At 40.8% G+C, this 18,589-nt stretch overlaps 2 protein-coding genes across 2 annotated transcripts; both read right to left on the bottom strand.

The window, feature by feature from the left end:
* Positions 1-25: 25 nt before the first annotated feature.
* Positions 26-9,126, bottom strand: yme1l1b (YME1-like 1b). The gene is made up of 18 exons (XM_073491065.1): positions 8,959-9,126; positions 8,268-8,405; positions 7,925-8,102; positions 7,433-7,522; positions 6,710-6,816; positions 5,956-6,106; positions 5,783-5,866; positions 5,255-5,428; positions 4,968-5,120; positions 4,704-4,836; positions 3,737-3,799; positions 3,445-3,557; positions 3,124-3,279; positions 2,721-2,872; positions 2,490-2,616; positions 2,264-2,337; positions 1,853-1,939; positions 26-1,765 (listed from the first exon to the last, which is right to left on the bottom strand). The coding sequence occupies exons 1-18, from the start codon at positions 8,983-8,985 to the stop codon at positions 1,622-1,624; spliced, it is 2,151 nt and encodes a 716-aa protein (XP_073347166.1). The 5' UTR covers positions 8,986-9,126; the 3' UTR covers positions 26-1,621.
* Positions 9,127-11,611: 2,485 nt separating this feature from the next.
* Positions 11,612-18,240, bottom strand: LOC141017393 (acyl-CoA-binding domain-containing protein 5A-like). Its single transcript, XM_073492094.1, has 14 exons — positions 18,158-18,240; positions 17,786-17,907; positions 17,377-17,500; positions 16,987-17,059; positions 15,830-15,980; positions 15,618-15,656; positions 15,048-15,275; positions 14,163-14,382; positions 13,417-13,504; positions 13,089-13,272; positions 12,710-12,918; positions 12,504-12,554; positions 12,248-12,363; positions 11,612-12,163 (listed from the first exon to the last, which is right to left on the bottom strand). Exons 2-14 carry the CDS (start codon positions 17,889-17,891, stop codon positions 12,151-12,153), a joined length of 1,602 nt encoding a protein of 533 aa, XP_073348195.1. The 5' UTR covers positions 17,892-17,907; positions 18,158-18,240; the 3' UTR covers positions 11,612-12,150.
* Between the last annotated feature and the right edge of the window lie 349 nt (positions 18,241-18,589).

The raw sequence follows: 18,589 nt of genomic DNA on the forward strand, positions 1-18,589 counted from the left end.
CCTCCCCCCACAACCCAAAAATCAGTTGTTGTTTTTAATGTAGGCTTTTTATTTATTTCAGCTGCACAAACATTCATCAACTATTGCCGTCACATTGTCGAGAGATTTAGTCAATCAACAGCAGAGAACCATTCAATGTGTTTAGAGCATAAAAGCATTCCTATACATCTATGTACAATGTTCCCACTCCCAGTCATATATACAGCTAAACACGGCTAAAAGGCTAATAAACAGAAGAGATAGTGTTGAATTGAAGCAAAAGTTTACACTATAAAGTTGAACATATGCTGGTGGTAATCTCGACAAGAGCTACACCTTGTTCCAAAATGCTAAAATATGGATTACATACACTGTTGCTGCTGCACTGTAATACTGAGACATTCAACATTTGAACAGAGGCATAACTGCAAGTCTACCCACAACTGTCAGAATCAAGGATGTCAATTTACGATTCGACTTGCTACAGCTTAACCTCCTTTATACACAGAGCAGCGCCTGTGAGCACTGAACACTGGCATCTTTCTTCCTCTGTACTGTGCAAAATGTGTTGAGACAGAAAGGTAAAGAGCACTAAATGTGAGACATCCCTCTGCCTTAAAGCGATGAAGGAGACAGCAATGGACAATAGCTAACAGAAACGGCCTCGTTGTTTGAATAATCTGAAGATTAAGAGTCTTTAATCCACTCGTTTGCAATCATCACAAACTGATATTTTGCTGAAAGGTTTTTTTCAGACCATTTAAACAAAACAGGCCAACATCGCAATGTTAAAATCCTATAGATCCCAACGCTCTATCACTACATAAGCACAGCTTGTGTTTGCCGCATGCTTTGTGAGGCTGAGCAGCGGTTTTTGATCCATCTGTACACGCAGCATACATGAAATAAATTACATGAAGAGTGCATAAGTGCTTTTTTTTTGTACACTTACCCAAAGTGCTGAGACGCTATACAACGTCCTACTGTACTTCGAAAAGAAAAGGTTCACACTCGCAGTACATTCCCCAAAAGGCCACCTTTAAAAATAAGCAACAGGGACGTTTGCAGAGGGGTAGAGCAGGACAGGAGAGAGTCATAGCATGATCGTCAAAGAATCAGCACCCCATCATCACAGTTCTAGGAGCTGGATTGAGAAGCAACAAGCTAAAGTGGAGTATATGACCACAAACACTGGAAGACGAGTGACAAACAGGAGTTGAGGATTAAAATCTACTTGTCATGACACAGTAGGATAAGGATACTAGTGTTTTCCGTTGACAGAATTGGAATCCATGAACACCTGGCTGAGCAGAATGAGACCAAATTTAACATTTTTTTTGTACATCTGTATTATTTCCTCCTACCAGCCGGTAACGTGACCTCACCAACATCCTCATCCTCAGAACTCTGGAGCGCCGTGTTTATGTTTCATATAACAGAACTACTTATCTGGGAACACTGATGAGATTACACAAAGGTGACAGCATGAAGATACGACACAGTCCCACATGAGAATTTGTCAGTGCAGGCCGTGAATTCATCCTCCTCTGATTCGCTGCTCGTGAATTGAGTCCACCCTGAGCTCTTAAAATCTGACCCCTCCCCCAAGCCGCAACCCCGACTGTTGCCGTCCTCGCTGGTTTCATCTGGTTTCCAGGTTCTTGCCCTCCAGCACCAGCTGGATCTCTTTGGCGTCCAACGTCTCATACATGAGCAGAGCGTCTGCCAGGTTTTTGTGCTCTTTGGCGTGTGACTTCAGCAGGGCTTTGGCTCGCTCGTAAGAATCCTGGAGACAGCAAGAGGAAAGTGGTAAGAAGGAGGGTTTTATACAGGTTTGTTTTTGTTCAGCTGTCCTAAAGAAGCTGATACAGACCTTCAGTAACACCCTGATTTCATGCTCCACGGCTGCTTGTGTCTCTGGGCTCTGGGCTGTCATGTCAGTATAGGTCATCACACCCAGCTGGGAGATAAGAGGAGGAAACAAATACATGTATAAAATTATAGCAAAACTGTGGACAAACACTATGAAAAGCCTTCCTTTTGAAGGGGCACTATGCAGTTCTGGAGAAGGAATTCATAGGCAAAAATATTTATCAATGAGGTAATAATACAAACTCAGAAATATTTTTTTCCATGACTGAATAAACAAGCTGTTCAGGGTCCAAAGTAAAACACTATGAAATTGTGTTCTTCTTTAAGGTTCAGTTCGTTTATTTAGCTTATTCAGTCGTGAAAACAAAGACAGTTTGTTTATTTGTTTTGGCATAAAAAGAAGTTACTTTACCTTTTCACACATTCCAAATCTGGTCACCATCATCTTAGCGATCTTTGTGGCACTATCAAAGTCACTTGATGCACCTGGAGAAGAAGAAACGTGGCCTTTGTAAAAATTCCAGCCTGCCAACCACCTTCCCTTGTGTAAGACAATCAAGATTTTTCTACATTCTGCCCCTCATTCATGTTGAAACCATTTTTGACCTTGTTGTTTGTTTTAAGGAGCCCTTTCTCACCGGTTGTGATGTCCTCATAACCGAATATGATCTCCTCTGCCACCCGGCCGCCCATACTGACGTCCATCTGGGCGAGCAGCTGAGAGCGAGTCTCACTCCAGCGATCGTTCTCTGGGAGCATGGACACCTGAGAGAAGACAGCGAAGAGGATTAAGAGGAGGAAGGAGAAATGATAAGGAGTACAGAGTTTAAATAAAGACAGCTTAGTTTACAATCTCTAGGTTTCCTTACATGTCCCAGACTGGGGCCTCTGGGCATGATGGTGGCCTTGTTGATCGGCATGGCATCTTTGGTGTAGTAAGCCACAATGGCGTGGCCTGATTCATGGTACGCCGTGATCTGCTTGTTCTTTTTGTCTATTTCCGCACTCCTTCTCTCAGGGCCTTGAGGAACAGAGAGAGGGTGGATGAATTAAATGATTTCATTCAGAAAAAGGAATGAAACAAATTAAATTAAAATAAGAAACATGAAGATGGATGGGATTTTAGTCGTAAAAATATGCTAGATTAAAACATAAGACCTATAATAAGACCATAAGAAGGATTCTTAGAAAGATAAAGTATACCATAAACATTGCAGGGAAGTAATGGAGTGGTCTTTCTTTGCCATCAAGCAAAACTTCCTCATCACTCACCCATGAGGATTTTGTCTTTAGCAAACTCCAGCTCCTTCAGTGTGACCATGTCTTTGCCATCCACTGCTGCCTTCAGGGCCGCCTGGTTCACCAGATTTTCCAGGTCAGCGCCAGAGAAGCCAACCGTGCCCCGGGCAATAATCTTGGCCTCGATAGCTGCAGAGACAACACGCAACATTAACAGTCAGTCTGGGCCTCAGACTGGACTACAGTTAAAGCAGCTTAAAAAGACAACGCATACAAAAAAAACTTTGGGTTGTGTCCTACAGTGGTTAGAATAACATATACCACATTAATGTGTTTGAGAATCAATTCTCAGACCTGGATCCACTTTAATCTTCTTCAGATACCAGTTAAGGATCTCTGTGCGTCCTTTCACGTCTGGTTTGGGGACGGTCACCTGCATGTCAAAACGTCCCGGGCGGATCAGGGCGCTGAAACAGAAGATCAGTAAAATACTGAAAGTGTGTCACTGCAGTTTAAACCCACTTAGTTTGGTCTTTGTTATTGAGAGGGAAAGCAGAGACTCAGAGGCTTGTTGACTTTGACATTTGTGAATGTGTATTGTAAGCGCTGACATTTGCACAGGCACGAGACACAGAGGTAAACATACTTATCCAGAGCCTCCGGGAAGTTGGTTGCTCCGATGATGATCACGCCTTCATTTGGTTTGAACCTACAATTAATATTACAGAGTAAAAGTCAGTGTATGCAATGCAGTGACTCTTATTTTCTGCCAAGTTTTCTCACCACAGCAGATATTCATTTATTCTTCTGTTTATTCTGAACGACACTGTACTGTACTGTAAGTGCTTGTTATTAAAGGCCGTTCTTTATTCTCTGTAGTTGTAGAACTCAAATGCAGGCCAAGTTGCAAACTAAATTTAGGAGTTCTGCGTATTTATATCTATGGATATCTTGTTAATTCAATTTCTTTAAATCTACTATATCACTATATATAGTGTAGTTGCAGTACAGAAGTATACATATCATGACTGAAGATTTCATTCTTTTTATTATATCAAGGGTTCCCACCAATCTTGAACATTAAATTCAAGGACTTTTCAAGGTCTTTCCAGGTCTAATTCCCTTTAATAAAAAAGGACCCAATGCTGCATAGCTTGACACATGGATCAAGGCGAATTACTGTTACAACACTAAGGATTTATCATAATGAGAACTAGCAGACGTTACAAAATCTCACAGACAACCATTAAAAAAAATCTATATATTAATATACTATAAGGCTTGAACTTGTGTTGTGTTGCAGTGATGACATTAAACTGTGGAGAATATTTACTAATGTTAAAAAAAAGAAAATATTAAAAGAACTTAAATTTCAATTATTCCACAAAATATATTAATTCAAGCAGTTTCAATGACTCATGTCTATTTTTAAAAACTTTCAAAGTCCCGTGAGAAACGTGCCTATCACCGACCCCTACTGCACACACATGCAGTGCGAACCCACCATAATACCAGAAGGATTTGCCAGATTTGCTTTAATCTGAATTGAATCAACTCCTCACTCATCAGTTTACTAAAAATGTAAAAACACAACAGATCGTTTGAGAGATTACCCGTCCATCTCAGCAAGTAGTTGGTTGATAGTCTGTCTGGAGTATGGGTGCATGGGAGACTCAATCCTTTTGCCACCCACACTGTCCAGTTCGTCAATGAAGATCACACAGGGAGCGTTGGCTTTAGCCTCCCCTAGAAAAAAGACACAACATTTAGGAGAGAAACGTTACAAGCGTAGATGGACCCAAGGAAAGAAAAGGCTAACAGAAAGGTCACTTTTAATATTGTTTATGTTTTAGTAATAATATTGAAAAAAGTCCCACTGAAAAGGTTCCTGATGCGGCTGGCTCCCACTCCAACAAACATCTCATCGAACTCAGATCCCGAGGCGTAGTAGAACGGAACATCTGCCTCTCCTGCCACTGCTCGGGCCAGTAGAGTCTTTCCAGTACCTGGAGGACCGACCAGCAGCACACCTACAGTAAAGAGAGTTGAGGAATTGAGAGTGTCATAAAAAACAGAACCCTGAAATCATCACATCCTATCCTAACTTGTGAAAATCGAGAAGCTTTTCATGCAGCTCAGAATGCCCTGTGAAGGACAGCCCTACCTTTTGGCAGCTTTCCTCCCAACACTGTGAACTTCTGTGGGTTTTTCAGGAACTCCACCACTTCCTGCAGCTCGTTCTTAGCTTCCTCAACCCCTTTGACGTGCTCAAACGTCACGTTTTTCATCTGGACGGGATCAACTCCAGAGTCCAGGCCTGATGTGGTTCGGAACCGCACTATCAAAAATGGTTAGATTAAAGTTCGAAATCACACTGCATGGCACGGTTAATGAACCCCCACACACACACAAATACACTGTCTGTTACTGAGGATTATTGAACGGCCACATCTGATGCATATCAGTGCTTCAACACAGCAGGTTAGAATGAGTTGTCAGGAAGTGGTTCAGTTATATCAGGCTTAGTCTTTTTCTTTGAAGGGTCAACACACGTTCAATATGAATTGATTAGTTTAACAGGCAAATGCAGAGCTATATCGTTAGCATAAACATTTTTAATACATTAAAATGGAAGCGTGAATGAATGCCATGAAGTCAAAACGCAGGTTTAGAGGAGAAAAGGAGCCTTTACCCGATATGAAGGGGGTCTTGGAGATACCATAGAGCCCGACAAGAAGCAGCACCAGCAGGATGAGACGAGTCCTCCTGAGAGAGTCTGAACAGTTGGAGCAGGAAAACTAGACGTCAGTACTGTTTAATGCTTCATCATGGATTCAATAAGATGGTGTTGGTATTAAATCTCGCCTTGTGTGCGTTGTGTCAAGGCTTGAGCTTTCAGGAAACCCTCAGCGAAGCCCCTCTTGAAAGCGTCCTGCTGTCCATCAGGGACATTCTTTTTCTTCAAAAGGCTGTCTAGACTTTCAACTTCAACCCCCCTGTCACGTGTCAGGAAGCCCTGCAGTACAAGGTAAGACTGATCAGCAGGAGAATAATACTTCCAGTACTTTATCTCACCTTTACGCTTAAGGCGATCACACTGTGTAGGCATGAAAAGTTAAGGTACCCTGCCGTTATTATTATCAGTAGCTGGAGGCCCCTTTTTGCTATCAGGCAACGGCAAAGGCAGCTGTTGTCAATTGCTTTGCGAACGCAGCTGCATACCTGATAAAATTAGCTTACTTAATAAGAAAAAAACTACCATCTATTTCAGTCATGAAATTATAGGCCTGAACTGACACCAACTAGGCAGAATAACAAATACCAACTTTTACACCATTTTTTCTTGTGTGCAGAGAATCAACTGAAAGCGAGGCTAGTCTGGATTTTATTTGACCAGACAGCAGAGAAAAAAAATGCAGTAATGTGGTGCATTTTCTACTCAAGAGCTGAATATTTTGTTATCTCATCAAGCCTTGTATTTTCCTCAAAAAAATAATGCAATACCCTAGTCAATATGTTGTTGCTGTAATGCTACACTTACTGGTAAATAGTTTTAACAAGGATATGCTTTATGCAATAAGCACATTTAGCATAGCCACTACAAGCTCTAATTACAAACCTTCATAAAAGACGGTGTGAACCCTTCAGATTCCAGCGGGCGGTCAGCAGCTAACTGCATTCGTCTGGCTTTCCTTAAAGTTTTAAAGCCTCTGCTCTGGACCCACACTAGAGATATACAGTAAGCACATGATTAAATCAGATAATAAGCTAACCATGTTGCCGAAGCATTTAACATAAATATATTAACCAATATGAAAATTGGATTTGTACTAATATCCATTCTGTTGATATTTTCCGATTCATTTTGGCCGATTGCTGATGCAGACACCGGTATAGGCACATATTTTCTTCCAAATCAAGTCCTTCCACTAGCAGATGCAGACATACATGCTTTTCCAAATCAACACATTTACTGGCAACAATAAGAAAACTACTTAATCAATAGTTTGCTGCATAATCAGTGTTGTCTTAATGGCAGAAATGTTCATTTCAGGCCAATGCAGATATTTCGTTTTACAGCCTTCATCAGCAGATATTATTGTACATCCCTAATAACATACATACATTGTTACAGGTAAATTAACAATGTATGTGTAAAAATAGGAAACCAAAGATCATTTTGACAATTAACTGGAATATTTTGTCAGTAATGTTAATCTAAACTGTTTCCAGATAACATACACACCTACTCTAGTCATTTATTAGTAAGACCTGAATACAAACCTTTGGATCAGTACTAAAACTATGACAGCACTTCTAAATGCTTCTAGTCCATAGTTACCTGGCCAGTGTTGTAGCTCTATGCCGACAGCCTGAAGAGGTGAAGGGTGCTGTCTGGAAAACACCGGGGCTGTTGCACCAGATGAGAAGCCTGGGAACAGAGGACAAGACATAACTCTGCGATACCTTTAGGATAAAGTTGTAGCAGAGGCGCTATTGCTTGTTTAGACGGCCACCTAGTAGCTAAACTGATCAAAAAGATGAAATACATCCAAGTTTCATGATGAAACTCTGAAATTGTATGCAGTAAATTGAAAAACACTGTTTAAAATTCCTTGTAAATTAGTAGCACTAGCATGTTGAATTCATTCACGAGTGACGATAACGAGGCAAGGGGGTTCTGACGTTCCAATAATCTTCTAGCAATGTAAAAGATGTAAGTCACAACTTAAACCATGTTATGAGCACCAGCCACAGACACACCTATTTAAGTAGGATGAGGTACAGCATGGGAGGCCAATTCATAAAAAAAAAAAAAGATGCACATCCTCACCGTGCTTATTGTTGAAAAAGGAGGGCGTAGAAAGATGTGACGTCCTCCAGGCTGTCTGTCCACCCAATGCAAGAGGGGCCTCCTCTGGACTCAAGCGTGGTAACACACGGCTCACCAGCTCATCCAGCTGCTGCGCTCCCAGGTCTGATAAGCCAAGCTCACGCAGGGTCAACATGGGCTGCACACACAGACATAAATTACACAGTTTTGTGTATTAGACTCACTAAAATATCCGGGAATATGTTTTTGTTAAACAAAAGGAGCACAGTGGAAACAACTGTGCAGCATCACATGCTCTCTGACTTGATGCAGCAATTACAGATTACGTCCAACTGATGTGTACCTCTGTGCAGTGTCGATCTGAGTCTGAGGCATGCTCCTTCTGTTTTCTTGATGTGCAGGTGACACTGCTGCTGCTGCTGCCCACTGAGCTCTTCATAGAGTGGAGGACATTGATGAGGTGGCTCAGAGGTACAGTCACCTGTGACCACATGTGATTAGACAAACATGAGTGAATGGCATGCTGCTCACATAGGTAGCACAACAGCTAGCTTGTTTTACAAAGCCAACATGATGGACACTTAGTTCAATCAAAGTAGCTTGTTCTAAAGTTTAAAAAGAAAGAAGCCGTATACGGATGACAAACATTTAGAATCTGTAGAAAAGTTGGTCAAAGCGCTGATTTATTAGAATATTCAAATCATCAGTGTCAAACATGTCACTCACTGACGCAGTTTCCCAACTGGCAGCTAAGGACATCAACACAACCGCAGCTAGCTCAAACTTCTCTCAACGGCCCCACAGTCTTCATTTCAGTTTCATTACGGTTGAACATAAATGTAATAACACTGACAAAATGTTCACCGATGTGACTGCAGTATACTGTTTCTTTCGTATCATCAAAACCACAACGAAAGGTCGTCTGGCTCGTAAGAGCACAAGCTAAGGTTAACTTTGCATGCTAGCAGGAACCTTAGAACCAAAACAACAACAATGCTAATGTTAGCTCGGCCTAACGCTTCTTGCTTTCCTACCTGCGGTTGGATGGTCAAGGAAAACATCTTTAATCCTCACTGGTCGTTTAAAATGAGCAAGTTACACCACTGTTCCTGTCTGCTCCGTATTTCTTTCACTTTATCTCTTTGTGGCAGGCATAGCGAGTCACACAGCGAACTTCAGCGGCAGACAGCTGAAAATAAACCGGATGTAACCTCTGCCGTGGTGTGACACATTTTTGTGTCCCCGTCGAAATCTTCTTTTTAAGCTTTAAGTTCCGTTTATCAGCTGTAGTTAATGTGACATTTTAAAATATTATTCTGCTAATTTACAGTAGTCTCAAATATGATATATGCGATATCGTAATTATCACTTACATTTTACAGCTTGTAGATTCTCATGCTGAAAAAGGAGAAATAACAAATCCCAGAAATCCCATTTTTACAAGCAGTCAGCTTTTCACCCATTAAAGGATATATTCACCAAAAATAAAAATTTCAGTCAATATCCAGTCACACTCATTCGAACCCTCATGGAAAGTCGGGTGAAGTTTCGTGGTCCACAAAACATTTTTGGACCCTTACAGCAAAATAGCGTTGCAGCATTCTTCTAAACAACTGAAGCAGGTGGGGACTTGTTTTAAGACGTAAAAAATCAACTGAAAAAACAAAACATAAAATGGCTCCCTACAGCTCACATGGCTTAATTCAAGTCTCGAGAAGTCCTAAAGTCACAAACTGATTAAAAAAGAGTGTTTTTACACCTTTTTAAAGCCGAAATCTTCACTTAAGCGGCTTAGCTGAAAGTGTTAGCACGCACCCCGTCTGAAGTGGGTGCACAAGCTCGATCACACGTTGAGGGTGTAAATCACGGGATCTCAGGGCTTCTGGAGACTTGGATTACGCAGGGAGAGCTGTATTATTATTATTTATGTTACCAACTGAGTGAACTTGTCCTGCATCAAAATCAGAGACTCACAACAATAACTGTGTTTGTCGCAAGAATGTGTTTATTGCATTTCAAAATCTGCTTCATATACAGCCGTATTAAGTTTACATACGCTTGCAAAGAAAATGTATATCATGGCAGTCTTCAGTTCTAAAGATTTCTACAGCTCTCATTTATCTGTGATGGAATGAGAGCACAAACTACTTTGTCACAAGAAACATTCATGAAGTTTGGTTCAAGTCTGAATTTATTATAGGTCTTCTGAAAATGTGACCAAATCTGCTGGCTCAAAAATATCCATACAGTGACTTGAACAATCAATTCTGGTGATGGCCTCTCATCTTCTTCTAAGTGATTATGATCGATAATAGCTGGTGATTTTTCTTGGCCCCTTTTAATAGGGCTTGTTTGATACACTTAGCCACAAACACTACAATGGGAACGTCTAAAGAGCTCAGCATTGATTTGAAAGAACAGATTATTGATTTGAACAAGTCAGGAAAGTCACTTAGAGCCTTTTTATGCAGTTACAGGTCAAGATCGACTGTGAAAACAACTGTTTGTAAGTATAAAGTTCATGGCACAGTTGTGTCACTGCCACGATCAGGAAGAAAAAGCAAACTATCACCTGCTGCTGAGAGAAAATTGGTCAGGATGGTCAAAAGTCGACCAAAAACCACAAACCACAAACCACTGTGTCGATAGTGTGTTTTGCATCAACATGGGCTGAGAGACTGCCATGGAAGAAAGAAGCCCTCGCTTCAGACGCAGCACCTTAAAGCTCGACTGAAGTTTTCTGCTGATCACATGGACAAAGAAAAAACCTGTGTTTGCTGTGGGGCTGTATCTGGATCTGCTGCTCTAAAGACAGTAAATGGAATAATGAAGAAGGAGGATTATCTCCAAATTCTTCAGGAAAACCTAAAATCATCAGTCAGAAGATTGGGTCGTGGGTGCAGTTGGGTGTTCCAACAGGACAATGAACCCAAACACACATCAAAAGTGGTAAATGAACGGCTAAATCAGGCTAGAGTTGAGGTTTTGACTTGTCCTGACTTGAACCCCATCAAGAACATGTGGACTGTGCTGAAGTTCTTGCCATGAGGCCAACAAATTTAGTTGAACTTCACTGGTTCTGTCAAGAGGAGAGGTTAAAAATTCAGCCAGAGGCTTGTGGATGGCTATCAAAAGCACCGAACTGAGGTGAAAATGGCAGAGGGACATTTAACCAAATATCAGAATTGCTGTATTTTGTATATTTGTATGCATGTTTGAAGACCTATAATAAATTCATTATTGAAGCAAACTTCATGAATGTTTTTTGTGACAAAGTACTTTGTGTTCCACTCGTTCCATCACAGAAAAATTAGAGCTGTAGAAATCATTGGAACTGAAAACTGCCATGATATACATGTTTGTTACAAGTGTATGTAAACTTCTGACCATGACTGTACTTACATGTATGTTTTACAATGGTATATATTAGAAAGCACTGTACCCTTTGCTGAAACAGAGTATTCTTCATTCTCACTGTACGACTGACAAGACACGAGAATAAATATATGGATTGTCCTACTTTGCATCTTTCTTTTTTTTAAAGTGCAAACTTTGATACTATTGCACTGAAACCACACAATAAATATACACTTTTACACATAAATAACCATATTTGTCACCATGTCTATTGGGTCTAAAAAGAAATGGCTCTAAAATATTTCTATGTTTCATATCATAAATATAAAATGCTGATGTCCTTAGTTATCGGAACAATGGTGTTGACAAAAACATGAAAAGAAATATAAATAAATAATGCAACATACAATCAGTAACATCCCTGACAATGGGTAAAAGTCATTGCTTAAGATCCACAGCTACTGTATGATAGTGAATTTATTTCAACTAAAAGTTACCTCAGCTATGTGAGTTATGTGCATATTGACTTCCTGGTGATCTGCGAGACATATCATAAATAAGATCACCGGCTAATGCTACGCTAACTGTAACAAAGAACATGTGCCAGCATTTATAATGCATAAATCTTCCCTTTCTTCAACACCTAGAAAGTATCCATAATGTCAAAAATGCTACACTATATTGCAGAATCTCCTTTTAAAAACATTCCTGACCGTTCGTTTATCTAAGTCACTGCCTTTCCATTTCTACTGCTGCCTCTTTACACTCAGGCTGTGGTGTGGGCTTGAAAAAGCCACGAAGCAACAAAAGTGCAACAATTTCACCCCAGGTTTGCCTTCTTTGATCGATGCCAATGGTTGTCAGACAATTCAGGGGATTTTCCTGTGAGGAGAAAGGTGAAACAGAGCTTAAACAGTCTGTAAGGAATTAGAGTCAATAGACCATTTTAATCAGTATTCTGCTCACCTTCTCTTCCGCTGTAAGTAAACCTGGACGAGCCAATGAGCAATCAGAGGCCAAAGTGCAGTCATTGCCACTGTTAGTGGACAGAAGTCAAAAGGCCACCAGGAAGGTCTCAGGAACTATGGAAACAGAAACTTGCATTGAACTGTTTGTTTCCTGACGTGATACTACTTGGTCATGAAATTACATAATAAAAAACAAAACCAGTTTAATTTAAAATACAAATCGAACAAACCTTAGAACACGTTCTTATGAGGACCTTTTGTGTGAGGGCTAGGGAGTCCTCCTGTCTTGGCGAAGATGATCTCGACTGAAAAATGTAATAAGAAAATACAGAAATTGATTAATAAATATATAAATCAATTGTATGGAGACCACTGTTGCATTTCAGTAAAGATGCCTGAAGGAAAATAAGTGCAAAAATTATGGAAAACCATAGGCTACATAATGTAGCTGTTCTTTCACCTGCGACAGCGTGAGTGCCTCCAGAGCGTGCAGCCTGTCCAACACAGCAGCCATGTCGTGCTGCAGCCTCAGCAGAGCTGTAGCTATTTGCTCGTTGATGTTTCCCCTGGCGGCACTGACAGGACGGATGCTCCGTGACACACAACAGCAGGAAGCATCGACAGTGACACACCGCTGAGAGCTGCAGGTTGCCCTTGGTGATAGAGAACCTGACACGGGAGGCAGAATGTGACACGTTAATGTGGAAAACTGTCCTGTATCTGAGGGTATCTGATGCCTTTAAATGCTTAGGAATGTTGCAGTGAGTGGACGTCTTAGCAGAAAGTTAAATTAGGGACAAAGTGTCAGCATAAGTAAAAGTCGATTACTGTAGTCTCACCTCTCCCTCTTCTTGACAAGGAGCTGTTGTGGCGGCTTGTACTAATCCCTTCTTTAAGGTAGGAATCTCCCATGAGCACTTGATCCTCTCCTCCATTCAGAGTAGTGTTGCTCTCAAACCAGAGATCTTTTTGCCTCACTGAGGCAGCTCCTGATCCAGGGGACAGGAGTTTTGATGTAGACATCTTGTCAGGAAAAAAAAAGGGTCAATCACAATATGAATAAACTTATTTAAAAAGGGCTCTATGTAACAATTTGAAGCAATTCAGATGTATTTTATTGGCTGTATGTGAGTGGATTGTAATGTGAGGTGAGAAATGAGACCGTACCTCGTCCATGGCCAGATGCTCCATTGAGTCACAGAATTCCTCGTTATCCGAGTCTGTGGATCGGTGGTTCCTCTCAGGAGCAGCGTTACTACGATCTGGACGGTGAGAAACACAGAACACCAACAACAATAAACATGGACTATATGGTAAATTATATCATTTACTGACAACTGCATACTACATATTTAGTTTGTTCTATTCTCACACTGCGATATTGCATTGTTTACTAATCTATGTATTTATATATATTTTTTTAACAACAAAGGATCACATGATTGTGTTTGTAAAAGGGTTTGCGCCAAGTGACCATCCCATAGAGTTTTATTATCCCTTAACTCTGCAGTTCCCCTCAGCTATACAGAGCCTTTTAGCATTTTAGCTCATTGTTTTGGTTTTTCCATCCTGCAATTTTACTGTTTTGGTTGGATCTCACTGCTTTAAAAGCATCATTTTAATCATCATACTCATTAAAAAACAAATGGCTCACCACTTATCCAGCACCAAACAATAAAGAGACAGAGTAAGTGACTAGCTGCAAAACGTATCGAAGCATTTAGCAGCTAATGAGCCAGATAGTTCCTCCAAGAGCTGGTGGAGAACAAAACAGAGCTAAAAGGAGAGTGAAGCATCATTTATGTTTCACCACGCATAATCATTATTCTATATTATTTTGACATATGCCTCGTCACTTCCTGGGCTTTCTGTTACCACTGTTATACGTGATATTTTTGCATTAATGTGTACACTTACCATTCAGGTGTCCATTAAAGTGCATATAGGGGTTGTACTGCACGCCTGGCTCTACAGAACAGGCCAGTTCCTCCTCCTCCATCTCGCTGTTGAGGGAGCTGTGCGTCCCATTGGTGAAGGAGGACATGCTGGGCTCCATGCTGCTGCCGGACCCCCTGGTGTCAGACCTCCACCTCTTGTCCTCCACCATCAGCAGCCTTGGGTCAGGACTCCAGTCTGAGACAATGCAAAAAGAGAAAGAGAAGTAATATGTAGTAAGTAATGTGCCCTTTGTCGAGCCATATCTCAGCCTGCATGTACTTAGAGCAAATTGCTTTTTCTCTCCATCTCCATGAAATACTGTTGTAAGTAATGCATGCACAAAAAAAAGCATAGAATGAGAGAGTGCCCATGTTGTAAATAACTCCTCTGTGCCGAATAGAAACAAAGCATTGTGCGTTTTCTGTTACAAACAAATCACAGATATATGGATCCTTTTTTCCAAAAAAGCTAAGGACCTTCCTGAGACACCTGGGCACTGTAGTTTTTAACAAATGTGACTCACACAGGAGTAAACTATGTATCTTTCAGGGACTATTTTCAGCTGCAGACTAATACACATTTAGTACAATAGGGAGTATATACAGCAGCAGGACGATTATAAATAACTACAGTGTCCATATTCATTGTAGAAGAGATGTTGATGTGTTCTTAGATGGTTAAGTATCAGATATGTCAGCCATTGTTTTGGTCTTTTCATGAGATCTGTTGACATTAAGAAAAATATAAAACATCACCACTCTTACCTTTAAATCATGTGAATAACAGCTTAGTATGTGAACTCCACAATACAGCAAATGTCACAGCACAAAACAGCTCACGTCTACAACTACAGATGGTACCTTTCATATACTCCTCTTCCTTCTCCTCGTCTTCATCATCCGTATTGTCTTCTTCATCCGCATTCTCCTCTTCCTCACTTTTCCAATCACTACTTTCCTCCTTTTTCTCGATTTCACTATGTTCTCTGCTTCCCTCTGCCTCCTCACTACTGGCACTCAGGCCATGAACACTGCTGTCTTTGTCATTCTCCTGGAGGTTTTGTATATCATCCCACAGATCCCCATAGCCTGAACAGTGAGGGGAAACACGCTTGATTAAGTCGCTGTCAGAGTACATGTTGCACGGCGTACATCTACACAAAGTAGTGACGTACACACAGTCTGTTCACAGCTTCTACACACTACATCTATAAGCCAACAACCAACACACTAACTACAGCACATACATGTCACATTACACAAGACACATAACACAATCTAATGTCTTACAGTTACTGCAGATTAAGCCAAGGACAATATACACGCATCTGTCTTTTGTCACAATAAAAGCAGCTTAATCAGGTCAAAATAAGCTTTCACTGTGGGACCGGCCCATCAACTCTACAGCTGCTACAAACACCAAAGACTTGCCTTGCATCGCTGGTTTCTGAAATGGTATGACCCGCTCATCTAGTGATGAAAACACATGTAAGACAGGCTCAGCATTCAAAACAATTATTAGTTATTAGAATTAATTAACAGCAGTGCTACATCCCACTTGAGCTGCAAGCCCTCCCTGGGTTGTATATCTGATGTGCCTTCCAGTGTGGAGTTATTATGGCACTGCTGATCACGTACAATACCTGTATGTGATGCAAAAGGCCTCGTGAAGGGTCTCTGGTCCACCTCGTTTTCTTCGTATTCTTCTCCGTCTCTGTCTACCTCCGTGTAGAAGTCGCCGAGTTCGTATACCAGCTCAGACACCTCATCTGAGACCGGCATAGTCTCCAAAATCTGACAACACACATAAGTAATAAAGCTTCAGTGTTGTGTTTTTGTAGAATTGGTGTGGTAAGACTGTCAACAGAACAGCCACCAGAAAACAAGTTAATTAGGTATAATTATACAAGTACAGGCTGACTGATTTATCTGTTGGACCAGTTAATTAAAGCTGATTAAATACAGCTGGTAACTGGAAACAATGACTATCACAGAAGTGCCATGAGGTGAAAAATGAATAAGAACGTTTGCAAAAGCTGCCTCTGCTGTTAAAAGAGTCTGTCACTGTTCAACAAGTTTCTTAAAAAACACACACAAAAAAGAGTCATTTTTCATTAAAAAGCACAAGAGTCTAGCGTTAAGCTAGCAGCTCTGTGAGGCTTGACTTAGACACAGCTACAAGCTAACATTAGTAAGCCAACATGCTCACAATAACGATGAAACATGCTAATGATTGGCAGGTATGATGTTTACCATGTTCACTATCTTAGTTCAGCCTGTCAGCATGCTAACATTTTGTAATTAGCAGTTGAGCCACAGTCTGGCCACTCTGCTGCCGTCTGGCAAAAGATACAGAAGTATCCGCTGCTGTACCACCAGACCACGAAACAGCTTTTTTCCACAGGCTCTGAGAACTTATTCATGATAAACCATTTTTTCTTGTGTAGCGTAAAGGGATTACACCTTGCATTTTGTTGTACAACCCTGTTTTGTAGAATGAGAAATACATGAAACTTGATTACTTTTGACTGAACAAAGTGCATTTTTGCTTCATCCTCTGGGGACCATGATTATCACTCGGCTATAAAACAGATTATATTAGAAATAATTCTGCCTTGTATTATAAATAAACATATATTTACTGTATGTGGTCGGCACACCAATGTCAAAACATTATTGTGAAGAGAGATGCCTGCTCCAAATCTATCAGCTGTTTATTATTCAGTGTGTTGCCTCTATTTAGTTCTATAAATCTATCAACATGCCTCTATTTAGCTTTATTCCCCTTGAAAGGACTTACCAGCTGGATGTTCTCAATATAATTCTTCATGGCTTCCTCCTTTGTCATATTTCCCAAAGAGCTCCACGCGTCCCTGGCAACGGAAAAAAGTCTCAGTTCAACACTTGAGTACTGAGAGGGAAGTGAACACTGAGCAACTGCACAGCTACAGTGGTATTTCAGAAATCATCCCCAAATTTAATCTATTCTGTATTACTGCGGGATTATCAGATGGATTTACCTGCAGCACTGTGCACCGATATTTGGATTATTTAAAGTAAGTCGTGGATTTGGAACAATGGTCGTCTATAGCGGGCATGTGAAGGGACTGTGCCTTTGTATGGACACTTAGTCTGATCAGTGTATTGTTTCAGGTTAATGTGAACTATGCAAAGGCATATTCTACCTTACCATTTAGCTTTGCCACGACTGTCCCAGAAGCCCATCGGTCTGGGGATGTCGCAGGGCCCCAGGGTGGCCTGATTGAAGTAACTGTAGAACATCAGCATCATGTCATCGGATGGCTGGAAAGGACCTGAGAAGTAAAGAATTATAAAAAAGGTGAAAACATGCATGTGTGGGACCACTTGAAAATATACATGGGAGCTACAGGAGTTGTTATTAGACTTAGGAAATGACTGATTCAGTTAATCAGCTCTTATCCTTACAACAGCTTTATCAATAGAGTGGCAGCTCTGTATCTAGGTCAGTCACCTAGACTGTTTACACACCAGCAAGCTCAGACTTCATACTACAATGCACACGACTGAACACTAAGTCCAGTCACTTTCATTCATAGATTAGGGTGGAGTACAATCACCATCTTCAGGCAAACTCCGGATCACTTTAACTGCTGCAGCAAATTTCGCCTCCAGGCTGTGTTTGTCCTCCTCCTGCGCCATGCTGAGTCCCACCAAGGATGGCATGAAGGAGTCCTCAGATCTTCACCAAGCACATGAAACAGTTAATGGAGAAAAAGATGGAGGCGGTTCACAAAGTGTCCAGTGAGGGACACATTTTCTCATCACTGCAGCTAGTTGCCACCTGTCTTATTATCTAAAGGATGCAGACTGTCTCCTCTTTATTCCAGCATATTTTTGGATATAACTGCTCTATATACTAAGCCCTTGTCAGTTTAGCGCGAACAGACTATATTGTTTAACAGAAAATATTGAATTTGTTAGAAACTCACCATAAAGTTCATATTCGCCGGTGCAGTGATAATTTTATTAGCCCGGTGTCTGTGTGCAATATGCAGCAGAAAGCCAATCTCGGCTCCGGTCAAGGATGAGCCAAACAGTCAACGCTTCGTAATTAAATATGTCTGGGAAATGTAGTTTTTATCGAGATGGACCGCGGCAGATGGTGGCTAAAGACACTCATATCCCACAAACCCCTCTCAGCGGGTATTTAAACCGCGGTGAGCTCTGGGAAATGTAGTGTGGTGAATGAGGTAAGTTTTTATGCAGGCTACTATCTTTCTGTTACTACTATCGTTATTGTTCTGAGTCGTTTAGATTATGAAATAAAGTTTTTCTTTTTCTTTCTTTTCTAAATGATGAAATATCTACAATTTCATAATGTTTTTTCATTCATGTTTGGTAACAGTGATTACCCTTTTACA

This window comes from Pagrus major, chromosome 21, assembly GCF_040436345.1.
Source record: "Pagrus major chromosome 21, Pma_NU_1.0".
NCBI classification, from domain to species: Eukaryota; Metazoa; Chordata; class Actinopteri; order Spariformes; family Sparidae; genus Pagrus; species Pagrus major.

Bases quoted from the DNA above. Each gene is read 5' to 3' on its own strand.
- yme1l1b (XM_073491065.1), bottom strand. From the start codon at position 8,985: ATGTTTTCCTTGACCATCCAACCGCAG. The intron at 8,103-8,267 runs GTACACATCAGT...CTGTGTGTGCAG, and splicing joins CAGATCGACACTGCACAGAG to CCCATGTTGACCCTGCGTGA. The intron at 4,837-4,967 runs GTGGGACTTTTT...TCTTTTTTCTAG, and splicing joins CCGCATCAGGAACCTTTTCA to GGGAGGCTAAAGCCAACGCT.
- LOC141017393 (XM_073492094.1), bottom strand. From the start codon at position 17,891: ATGCCATCCTTGGTGGGACTCAGCATGGCGCAGGAGGAGGACAAACAC. The intron at 17,501-17,785 runs GTGATTGTACTC...TTTACTTCTCAG, and splicing joins CCGGAGTTTGCCTGAAGATG to GTCCTTTCCAGCCATCCGAT. The intron at 12,919-13,088 runs GTGAGACTACAG...CTCCCGTGTCAG, and splicing joins CTTGTCAAGAAGAGGGAGAG to GTTCTCTATCACCAAGGGCA.